Genomic DNA, 12,107 nt, shown 5'->3' on the forward strand with positions numbered 1-12,107 from the left:
CAACCTGACACTTTCCCACTTGGTGCCACATCTGCCAATTTTTCACTCACTCATTGAACCTGTTGATACCTCTTCGTCCCAACTTAAGGCAGTAGGAATATACTTAAGAGGGAAATCAGGAGGGCAAAAAGGGGACATGAGATAGTTTTGGTAAATAAAATTAAGGAGAATCCAAAGAGTTTTCACAAATATATTAAGGACAAAAGGGTAACTAGGGAGAGAATAGGGCCCCTCAAAGATCAGCAAGGTGGCCTTTCTGTGGAGCCGCAGAAAATGGGGGAGATAGTAAATGAGTATTTTGCATCAGTATTTACTGTGGAAAAGGATATGGAAAAATAGACTGTAGGGAAATAGATGGTGACATCTTGCAAAATGTCCATATTACAGAGGAGGAAGTGCTGGATGTATTGAAATGCATAAAGGTGGATAAATCCCCAGGACCTCATCAGGTGTACCCTAGAACTCTGTGGGAAGCTAAGGAAGTGATTGCAGGGGCCCCTACTGAGATATCTGTATCATCGATAGTCACAGGTGAGGTGCCGGAAGACTGGGGGTTGATTAACGTGGTGCCACTGTTTAAGAAGGGTGGTAAGGACAAGCCAGGGAACTATAGACCAGTGAGCCTGACCTTGGTGGTAGGCAAATTGTTGGAGGGAATCCTGAGGGACAGGATGTACATGTATTTGGAAACACAAGGACTGATTAGGGATCGTCAACATGGCTTTGTGCATGGGAAATCATGTCTCACAAACTTAACTGAGTTTTTTGAAGAAGTAACAAAGAGGATTGATGAGGGCAGAGCAGTAGATGTGATCTATATGGACTTCAGTAAAGCGTTCGACAAAGTTCCCCATGGGAGACTGATGAGCAAGGTTAGATCTCATGGAATACAGGGAGAACTAGCCATTTGGATACAGAACTGGCTCAAAGGTTGACGACAGAGGGTGGTGGTGGAGGGATGTTTTTCAGACTGGAGGCCTGTGACCAGTGGAATGCCACAAGGATCGGTGCTGGGCCCTCTACTTTTTGTCATTTAAATAAATGATTTGGATGCGAGCATAAGAGGTACAGTAAGTAAGTTTGCAGATGACACCAAAATTGGAGGTGTAGTGGACAGCGAAGAAGGTTACCTCAGATTACAACAGGATTTTGATCAGATGGGCCAATGGGCTGAGAATTGGCAGATGGAGTTTAATTCAGATAAATGTGAGGTGCTGCATTTTGGGAAAGCAAATCTTAGCAGGACTTATACACTTAATGGTAAGGTCCTAGGGAGTGTTGCTGAACAAAGAGACCTTGGAGTGCAGGTTCATAGCTCCTTGAAAGTGGAGTCGCAGGTAGATAGGATAGTGAAGAAGGCATTTGGTATGCTTTCCTTTATTGGTCAGAGTATTGAGTACAGGAGTTGGGAGGTCATGTTGCGGCTGTACAGGACATTGGTTAGGGGCCACTGTTGGAATATTACGTGCAATTCTGGTCTCCTTCCTATTGGAAAGATGTTGTGAAACTTGGAAGGTTCAGAAAAGATTTACAAGGATGTTGCCAGGTTGGAGGATTTGAGCTATAGGGAGAGGCTGAATAGGCTGGGGCTGTTTTCCCTGGAGCATCAGAGGCTGAGAGGTGACCTTATATAGGTCTATAAAATCATGAGTGGCATGGATAGGGTAAATAGACAAAATCTCTTCATTGGGGTCGGGGAGTCCAGAACTAGAGGGCATAGGTTTAGGGTGAGAGGGGAAAGATATCAAAGAGACCTAAGAGGCAACTTTTCACACAGAGGGTGGTACGTGTATGGAATGAGCTGCCAGAGGAAGTGGTGGAGGCTGGTACAATTGCAACATTTAAGAGGCATTTGGATGGGTATATGAATAGGAAGGGTTTGGAGGGATATGGGCCGGGTGCTGGCAGGTGGGACTAGATTGGGTTGGGATATCCGGCCGGCATGGACAGGTTGGACCAAAGGGTCTGTTTCCATCCTGTACATCTCTATGACTCTATGCTTTCCAATCCATCTCTGTCAGCAGCAACTCTGGTGACAATACACATAGTCTCTTCATATCCACACTGTGGGGGCGGGTGCAGCTCCAACAGCACTCAAGAAGCTCAACACCATCCAGGACAAAGCAGCCCACTTGACTGGCACCTCATCCACGAGCATCCACTCCCTTCACCACCAACATTCAGTAGCAGCAGGGTGCACTCTCTACAAGATGTACTGCAGAAATTCACCAAAGATCCTTAGACAGCATCTTCCAAACCATGATCACTTCCATCTAGAAGGAAAAGAGCAGCAGATACATGGGAACACCACCCTCCTGCAAGTTCCCCTCCAAGCCACTCCCCATCCTGACTTGGAAATATACCAATATTCCTCAGTGTTGCTGGGTCAGAATCCTGGAATTCCCTCCCTAAGGCCATTGTGGGTCTAACTGCAGCACATGGACTGCAGCAGTTTAAGAAGGCAAGCTCACTCCCACCTTCTCAAGGGGCAACTAGGGACGGACAATAAATGCTGGTCTAACTCATGACCATGCCTGATTTTAAAAATAGCATGATCAGAGTTGAGGGACTGGAGAGGCTGGGATTGATTGCTTTAGAGCAGAGTGAATTTAGTGGCAGTGTTCCATATCATGAGGCGTTTTAATTGACTTACGAAGGAGAAAGAGTTTCAGTGGCACCAGAGTTGCTTAACATCGAGGATTGGAAAATGGAAGGAAGAGTGAAAGGTTATGGGAAATGAGTGGAGAACTAAGGAAAATTGACTCATTTCTTCAGAGAAGCACATTGGGTTGAATGACCTCCTTCAAACCAGCATTATTCTGTGAAGACAAACAGCTGAACTCTGAAACCAAACTGGAGAACTCTTTTTGTTGGTAGAGTTTATTGACTACTCAGTCTTAAAGCTCTTTCCACTCCCGGAGTTAGAGTTGTTTCCTATGTATCTGTGCTCAGACTATTAATAGCTACCACTTTTTTATTCTTTAACTTAAATACGTTCACAAACTTGACAGTGTGATTAACCTGACATTCCCAAAATATTGAGGAATGAGTGATCTGCATTATTACATTAATCACTAGTTAAAGAAAGGCATTTTTAAAATAATCACTGCTTTTGTTTTATTCATTCATGGGATGTGGGTGTTACTGGCCAAGCCAGCATTTACTGCCCATCCCTAATTGCCCAGAGGGCAGTTAAGAGTCAACCACATTGCTGTGGGTCTGGAGTCATGTGTCAGCCAGACCAGGTAAGGATGACAGTTTCCTTGCCAAAAGGACATTAGTGAACCAGGTGGACTTACATTGAGGAACTGTGAAATGCATTATTATTTCAAAGGTTGGTTAGAGTTAGTAGGAATTAATGATTAAATTAATTTAATTTAAGGGAGTTCTAAACTACACTACTTTATTAAGCAATAGTTCAGGTGTGCTGTTGAAAGATATTTTGCTCTTCACTGATTCAGTTGAACTGATGTTGGTTATCTCAGTTTACAATGCAATGATACCTACAACACAGTTCCCACTGGCTGAGATCATCATGAAGGCCCCACCTTCGCAACCTCACTTCCTGACCTCGGAGAGTGGGACAGCTGAATTAGAGCAGAAATCAGTGGTACAGATTGAGGATTTACAGAAATACAGCATCATGGCTGAAGTCAGACATGTTGCTGAAACCTTTCATCTTGCACTCAGCACAACAAACACAAGAATGGCAAATTTCTAACAATCACAACATTTATACCATGTGAGAAGAAGATATTTTGAAAAAAGAGTCAAATAAAGCTTGAAACATTAACTCTGTTTTTCTCTCCACTGAGATTGCCATACCTTGCTGAGTTTCTCCAGTATTCTCTGTTTGCCTCAGATTTCCAGCATGTACAATCACCTGATTTTAACTTCTGATTTATTGGAAGAGGACATTGATTGATTGTAAGTTGGTTCTGACTGACTGAGGCATCACCACAGAGAATGCAGCAGGAAAATCTAGGGGCACTGGTTTTCCAGGACCCAAAGAGGAAATGATATGATGGATAACATTAATTTAATTAATGGTCAGAATGACTTACAGAAAAAAAACATTACTACATTAATCATTGGTTAGAGGGAGAACTGAAAAAAACATGATTATATTAATCACATGTTAGAGAGAGTTGCTAATAAAAATTGCTTTATTAATCACAAATTAGAATGAGTTACAGAAATAAATTGTCACATTAATCCCTGGTGAGTTGAAATACTGACATGCAGCAATCCATTGATCACTGATTAGAGAGAGAGACTGAGTGAAGTTGTGAGATTAATTACAGGTTACGGTGAGCTACTGAAATACATGATACTATCACTTGCTGGTTAGAGTGAGAAGTTACTGAAATATGATTAAATTTATCATCAGTTAATGTAAGTTATTAAGATAAATGACTATTAAACACTGGTTAGAGTGAGCTGCTGAAAGGTATTATTGTATAAAAGACTGATTAACATAATTTACTAAACAAAATTGTCAAATTAATCACCGATGGGGGGGGGGAGGTTATGTTACTAATTTATTAGGATTGTTACTGAAATAAATCATTATGTTAGTCTCAGTGAGTGATTAAAGTGCATTTGGGCAAGTTTCTGAAATCTATCATTACATTAGGCACTGAGTTGCTGATTGCCACTATTGTGCAGTATTAATCACTGGTTAGTGTGAGTTACTGACTGTAGTTATTATGTTAATCTCTGATTACTGTGAGTTACTGACTGGAAATATTGTATTCATCTCTGGTTAGAGTGAGTTACTGACTGTATTTATTGTATTAATCTCTGGTTAGTGTGAGTTACTGACTGTAATTATTGTATTAATTTCTGGTTAGAGTGAGTTACTGACTGTAGTGTTTGTATTAATCTCTGGTTAGTATGGGTTACTGACTGTAATGGTTCTATGACTCACTAACTGCTGAATTGCAGGTTGGTTGATTGATTGCAAAGAGGAAGGGAGAGCCAAAACATTCATAATTTAATTTCCAAACCACATTCATGGTTTTCGGCTCTTTCTCTTTTGTGTGTGACTGCGAGTGTCGGATTTTCCGGTCGATTTACTGAGGGAGTGATTGATGCGTGTTTAACCAGGTTGATGTGTCAGTGCCGGACGGGAGAGGTGTGCTCGGTGTCGAACACAGTGATCAGTGCTGTCGCCTCTTGCTCTCAGATCCTACACTAAATCAGGATTAAAGCTTCAAACTTCCTGCTGTCTGCCGGACGGTTGGAGATGGCTGTTGTAGTGAGGGAGGGGAGAGGCGGCTGGTCGGTGTCCGGGGAGTGTGTGGGTGTGTGTGTGGGGGGGTGGTGAGTGTTCACCCCAGGAGTGCTGTCTCCATCCCTGGCTCAGCACATTCTCTGGTTCACACTGACCCAATTGGTCCCATCTGCCCATCTGTACCATTACATCCCAGGGCAACAGCGGTACACTGTCCAACTGCAGCACAGCAACAAGCAAAGCCCTGCTTGGGGTGGGGGGGGGGGGGGGGGGGGGGTATTAGTGTCTGTAATTAACACCTACCCCCTCCCCATCATCTCAGCAACATCTCCCTCCAAACCACTGCGCTTTGGGAATGGGATTCCCAGAGTGGTTCACACACAGCCCGGCGAACAGGGGAACAGAAGGGATCGCTCGCTGAAATGTTCCAAACCAAATCCAACCCTGACACAAAGGGGTTTTTTAAATAATTAAACATAAAGCCGTTTCTCCAAGACGCTCAGGTTCATTTCCACCGGTCATTCAATATGTGAAAGCAGACAGGAGGTGGGGAGACATTAAATAATCCACTGACACAATCCACTCGCTCTCCCCGAGACCCTGCTCACTCACTGTCACACTCACCCAGTCACACACTCACCCACTGTCACACTCACCCAGTTACACGCTCACTCACACTCACCCAGTTACACACTCATTGTCACACTCACCCAGTTACACACTCACACTCACCCATTTAAACACACTCACCCAGTTAGACACTCACTCACTGTCACACTCACCCAGTTACACACTCACTCATTGTCACACTCACCCAGTTACACACTCGCTCACTGTCACACTCACCCAGTTACACACTCATTTACTCTCACACTCACCCCCCTCTCCCCGACAAGGGTTCGCTCGGGGGTGGGAATGGGCTCTCACGGAGTCTCACCGAGTCACTGCTGGAGGATGAGGGACTTACAGCTCCCTCTCTCCCTCACCCCACTCTCCCTCTCTCTCCCCTTCTCTCCCACTCCCTTTCCCCTCATTCTCTCCCTCCCCTCTCACACTCTCTCTCTCTCTCTCTCCCCCTCCCTAACCCCTTCACTCTCCCCCTCACCCTAACACCTTTCCCCCTCCCCTTTCCCCCTGCCCCCCCCCCTCTCTCCCTCCCCCGTGGGGTGGGGTGTAAGGAGCCCCCTGCTGTTTGTGAGCTGCCCCCCCCCCCCTCCACAGCCCGGCCGGACCTCGCCTTCACCCCCCGCCCCCGGGGGGGGGCACTCAGCCCCTTTGCCCCTTCCCTCTCCCCTCCACCCCTAACCCCTAACCCCCTTCCCCAACTCACCCCTCCCTCTCTCTCTCACTGACCCTCACTCCCCACCCCCCCCCCCCCCCCCCCCCCGCCCCACGACCTTGAGCTGCTCAGAAAGCTTCGGGTTGTCCGGGAGGGGGTGGGAGATGTATGGGTGGGGGGGTTGATGGGGTGGTGGAGGGGTGTAGGGGGTGTGTGGTGTAGGGGGTTCCTGGCCGAGTTGGGGGGGGGTGTAGGTGGGATGTCTTCTTGCTCTCTGGAAAGTGAGTTCTCGCAAACACCGGGGATGAGCCTGGCGGCTGGTCAATGCAGGCACACGGGGTTGGGGTTTTTTTTGGGGGGGGGGGGGGGGTTGCCCTTACCGGAGACACAGAGCAGCATCTGGCTCTGGACGAGCAGCAGTAACTCCCAGATTCTCTCCATGATCCCGGGGAAGCAATCTCCTGGATCTCCGGCGGATCTCTGGCGGATCTCTGGCGGTCACAGATCCAGGGGCGAGCCGGCGGCTCGGAGCGGACCCGCTGGTTCCTGCAGGCGGGAGCTGAGCAGCAGCATCGCGGTACTGCGGCGGGTCTCCCCCACCCCCCTCTGTCTCTCTGTCTCTCTCTCTGTCTCTGTCCCTCCGTCCGGCTGCAACTTCACCACTAGCAGCAGCAGCAGCAAGCCCGAGCCGCCGTGCCCCCGGCTCCCACTGTCATCGATTCACCACAATCTCCCAAATCCTACATCAGCGCAATATCACAGCGAGAGGGAGGGAGGGAGGGAGGGAGAGAATCACAGGCACGGAGGAAGAGGGATGGACACGAGCAAAGAGAATCAACTGAGAGAGAGAGAGAGAATCAGGGAATGTGCCAGAGGATTGGAGAGAGAATCAGAAACACAGACAGAAAAAAAGCTCAAAGTGCAGAAGAGAAAGAATCAGAGAGGAACAGAAACAGAGAAAGTAGCCCAGGAGAGCGAGAAAGAGAGAACCAGAGAAAGGAAGAGAGATGGACAGAGACAGCTGGAAGGAGGGAGAGGGTGAGTGTGAGGGAGTGAGAAAGGGAGAGTGAGGGGGACGGGGACAGACTGAAGGAATAGTGGACGAAATAGGAGAGGAGTCCAGCAGAGAAACAAATTAACGCGGACTCAGCCAAGAGCCTGGCTGTTCTCCCACAAACCCCAACCCCAAACCCAACATTCATAAGCAAAGTCCAATCCAAGAACTCAAACCGAAAACCAAAACCTAAAAAAAACACCCAAAACCCCCAAACTTAAAATCCAAAACCCGAACCCAAAATTCAAAACCTAAATCAAAACGCCAAAACCCATGCCAAACCCAAACTCAAAATTCATAAACAAACCCCAAATCCAAGAATTCAGACCTACAACAAAACTTAAACCTTGAAACCAAAAATCCAAAGGCGAAACACTAAACCCAAATCAATATCCAAACTCCAAACTCTACCTCCAACAAAGCCAAACCCCAAACCCAAAACCCAAACCCAAAACTCAAATCCAAAATCCATACTCAAACCAAACGGAAAACCCAAGATGTACCCAAAGCCCAAGCTCCAAATCCAGAACCCAAATTCAAAACCCAACCCAAAACTGATATCCAAAACATGAAACCCAGACAAAAACCCAAATCCAAAACGCAAACTCAAACTCTAAACTCAAACTTAAACCAAAATCCAAAACTAAACACCTAAACCCAAAACCCAAAGAACAACCCCGAATCCAAAACGTAAACTCCGAATCTAAAACACGTGTCCAAGAACAAATCTAAAACCGAAACTCAACCCTGAAACTAAATCCAAACATAGAACCTAAAACCCAAACCCCTCAAGAACAAACCACGACAAGCAGACCAAACACAGCCAGAAACCCTAACCACCTTCCCATACATCAAAGAAGTTTCAGAAATGACAGCCAGACTACTGAGATCCCTCGGAATCCTAGTAGCACACAAACCCACCAACACTCTCAAACAAAAACTAACAAACTTAAAAGACCCAGTACCACCCATGGACAAAACCAACGTCATCTACAAAATTCCATGCAAGGACTGCCACAAACACTACGTAGGACAAACAGGAAGAAAGTTAGCCACCAGGATACACGAACACCAGCTAGCCACAAAAAGACACAACACTCTCTCCCTCGTCGCCCTACACACGGGTGAAAAAAATCCACCATTTTGACTGGGACAACACATCTATCCTGGGACAGGCTAAGCAAAGACATGCCAGAGAATTCCTAGAGGCCTGGCACTCCAACCACAATGCCATAAACAAACACATAGATCTAGATACCATCTATCAACCCCTCAGAAAACAAACAGGAAATGACATCATCACAAACCCCAGGAACCCCATCCAGGACAAACATATAAATAGAAAGCAGGAGACAACAGCTTCGCTTCACTTGGAGGTCACCACTGATGATGTTACCTAGCCAGGTAATGAAACGTCTGGATATCAAACCTACAGCTCAGCGAGCAAACCTACAGCCTAAACCCAAACCCCAATCCAAACCCAAACCCAAATACCAAACCCAAACCCAAACCCCAACCCCAAACCCAAATCCCAACCCCAAACCCCAATCCAAACCTGAACCCAAATACCAAATCCAAACCCCAACCACAAACCCCAAACCCCAATCCAAACCCAAACCCAAATCCAAACCCCAACCCCAAACCCCGAACCCAAACCCAAACCCCAACCCCAAGCCCCAATCCAAACCCAAACCCAAACCCCAACCCCAACCCCAAACTCCAAACCCAAACCCAAACCCCAACCCCAAACCCAAATCCCAACCCCAAACCCCAATCCAAACCTGAACCCAAATACCAAATCCAAACCCCAACCACAAACCCCAAACCCCAATCCAAACCCAAACCCAAACCCCAACCCCAACCCCAAACCCCAAACCCAAATCCAAACCCCAACCCAAAACCCCAATTCCTAATCCAAACCCAAACTCCAATCCAAACCCAAACCCAAATATCAAACCCAAACCTGAAATCTGAAGACCCAAACTCCAAATCAAATCTCAAACTCAAACAAAGCCTTAAATCCAAAACCCAACCCAAACCCAACCCTAAACCCCAAACCCCAACCCCAAACCCATACCAAAAACCCATGATGGTACTGTGCCTTTAAGAGAGATCTATACTGTGCTGTTTCTCTTGCAAGGCAATGTTGTTACAGTGGTGTTGGAAAGTCTGCTTCAGAAGCAGTGGGTAAACAGCTTTCAGCTCCCTGAATGTTTTGTTTTAAACTGGATAAAGCTAACGTGAATGAATGCAGTCAGTCTCACACAGACCCAGGGTTTTAGTTTGATGTTCTGATGAAGTTCAGGTTTGAAGCTGCTAGATACAGCTGTTTCTCTGCTGCGGGACTTTTTCTTTTTGTGTTCCTTTGCCCTGGATTGGAGGGGTTAGAATCATAGTATGTGAGGAGCATATGTGGATAGTTTGTGGATAAATGTAAAAATAACAGGATTGTTGCGATGGGTGATTATAATTTTTCCAATATTGACTGGGCTTGGAGGTGGGGGAGTTTGTCAGGAGGGTTTCTTGAAACAATATGTAAGTTTTCCACTGGGGAAGGAGCCACTCTCTACCTAGTGTTAAGGCATGAGTCCGGCCAGTTCCAGTGGGAGAGCATTTCGGGAACAGTGATCATAAGTCTCTAAGTTTTAAGTTACTTTTGGATAAGAAAAGGAGTAGATTTCGGATGAAAGTTCTAAATAGTGGGAAAGCTAGCTACAGTCAGTTCTGCTATAACAAGGTAGTTCCATTCTCATACAATAAGAAAATCACATAATAGCAGCACCATTTAAACTAATGGGGCCGGAATGGAATTTAAAAATACACACTTTAATAGTTCATGCTTTAGAAACAGTGTCCCCAATCCATCAATCTCTTTATAGCGAATTCACGTTAACGAAACGCACATCATAGCAGAATGACCTGTACCACATTAGGCAGGTACTGGGGGATGTAAATTGGGGAAGGGGAGGGGGTTGCTGTTTGAGGGTAAATCCACATCTGGCATGTGGGAATCTTTTAAAAGCCAGTTGCTCAGAGTTCAAGACCAGCACGTTCCTGTGAAAGTGAAGGATAAGGATGGCAAGATTTCGAAACCTTGCAAGGCAAGAGAAATTGAAAGCTTAGTCGAAAAGAAAAGAAGACATTCACAAGATTTATGAAACTGAAGACAGACAGAGCTCTTGAAAAATACAAAGACACCATGAGAGAACTTACGGAAGGAATTGAGAGGGCTAAAAGGGGCCACGAAATGTCTTTCTTTTTTTTTGGGTTTTGTGTGTCCTGTACACAAAAGGAGGACCAATCCAACCCGGCCAATTCCCACCCCATCAGTCTACTCTCCGTCATCAGTGAAGTGATGGAAGGGGTCATTAACAGGTGCTATTAAGTGGCTCAGTGGCTCACTGGTTAGTACTGCTGCCTCACAGCACCGGGGACCTGGGTTCGATTCCCACCTCAGGCGGCTGTCTGTGTGGAGTTTGCACATTCTCCCCATGTCTGCATGGGTTTCCTCTGGGTGCTCCAGTTTCCTCCCACAGTCCAAAGATGTGTAGCTTAAGTGAATTGGCCATGCTAAATTGTCCATAGTGTTCAGGGATGTGTAGGTTAGGTGCGTTAGTCAGAGGTAAATGGGATACACTTTGGAGGGTCGGCGTGGAGTTGGTGGGCTGAAGAACCTGTTTCCATACTGTAGGGATTCTATGAGCATCTGCTCAGTGCCATCCAGTTTGGCTCCATCTCAAAACTGGCTATTGCAAAGGACATGCCTGCAATTTTCTATGTTGTCAGATAGATGCCAGTATTATAACTGTACTGAATCAGCTTGGCAAGAGGAGCAGCAAGTTCTGGAGCACAGGTCTTCATTACTATTGCCACAATGTTGTCAGGGCTCATAGCCTTTGTTCAGGAGAATATTTCAGTTTACAAAATCCCCTGCTGCCCAGATACTCTGCCTGCTCTGCTGTACCTTAGAACAACCTTGCTCATTTATCAATAATTTTATTTCTTTGTTTATTAATAAATGTCTCTGTTCAATGATTATCTGAAGTTTATCACATCATTCAATTCCCCAGGCCATATAAATGTTATTTATATTTCCCCAGTCCTTGGTTGAAATGCAGTTCCAATTTAGTGGGGGAAAGAGGGATTAAATCTCACCAGAACCCAATCATTTTATCTATTATCCACAGAATGCATCTGGTCTTCAGTTCTCAGATTTCACTATCGCCTGTACCTTCTCTTGACCATTCCTTATTCTGCAAAACTCTCCAATAGGATTTCCTTCCTCGTTGCAACAAATTTCCTCACTGACCAAATTCTAAGTCCTCTGCCTTGCAGTACTCTTGGAGCATGGACTGTGTGAGCAGGCAAACCTCTCATGTGTTTACTGCCTGAACTCCAAAGACCTGAGTAGCTGTTGCTACTGAGGGAACCAGTTCTAATGAGCTAGTAATTAACTCCCTCCTCAGCTGCTTTGAACAGGCAGCTAGTTTACCACAGACTGTAACTGAAATAAACAACAATTTAACATAATTGAATGA

General features: G+C 45.8%; 1 protein-coding gene and 1 pseudogene across 2 annotated transcripts in view; one reads left to right on the forward strand and one right to left on the reverse strand.

Moving 5' to 3' along the window:
- Positions 1–7,282, reverse strand: part of ca10a (carbonic anhydrase Xa) — an 815,225-nt gene extending 807,943 nt beyond the window's left edge. For both annotated transcript variants that reach the window (XM_072558974.1, XM_072558973.1), the window contains exon 1: positions 6,896–7,282. In XM_072558974.1, the coding sequence (XP_072415075.1) occupies positions 6,896–6,956 (61 nt within the window). In that variant the 5' untranslated portion in view covers positions 6,957–7,282. The remainder of the gene's footprint in view (positions 1–6,895) is intronic.
- Positions 6,955–12,107, forward strand: part of LOC140463783 (high mobility group protein B1-like) — a 46,293-nt pseudogene continuing 41,140 nt past the window's right edge.

The sequence above is a fragment of the Chiloscyllium punctatum genome, chromosome 39 (assembly GCF_047496795.1).
Source record: "Chiloscyllium punctatum isolate Juve2018m chromosome 39, sChiPun1.3, whole genome shotgun sequence".
NCBI classification, from domain to species: domain Eukaryota; kingdom Metazoa; phylum Chordata; class Chondrichthyes; order Orectolobiformes; family Hemiscylliidae; genus Chiloscyllium; species Chiloscyllium punctatum.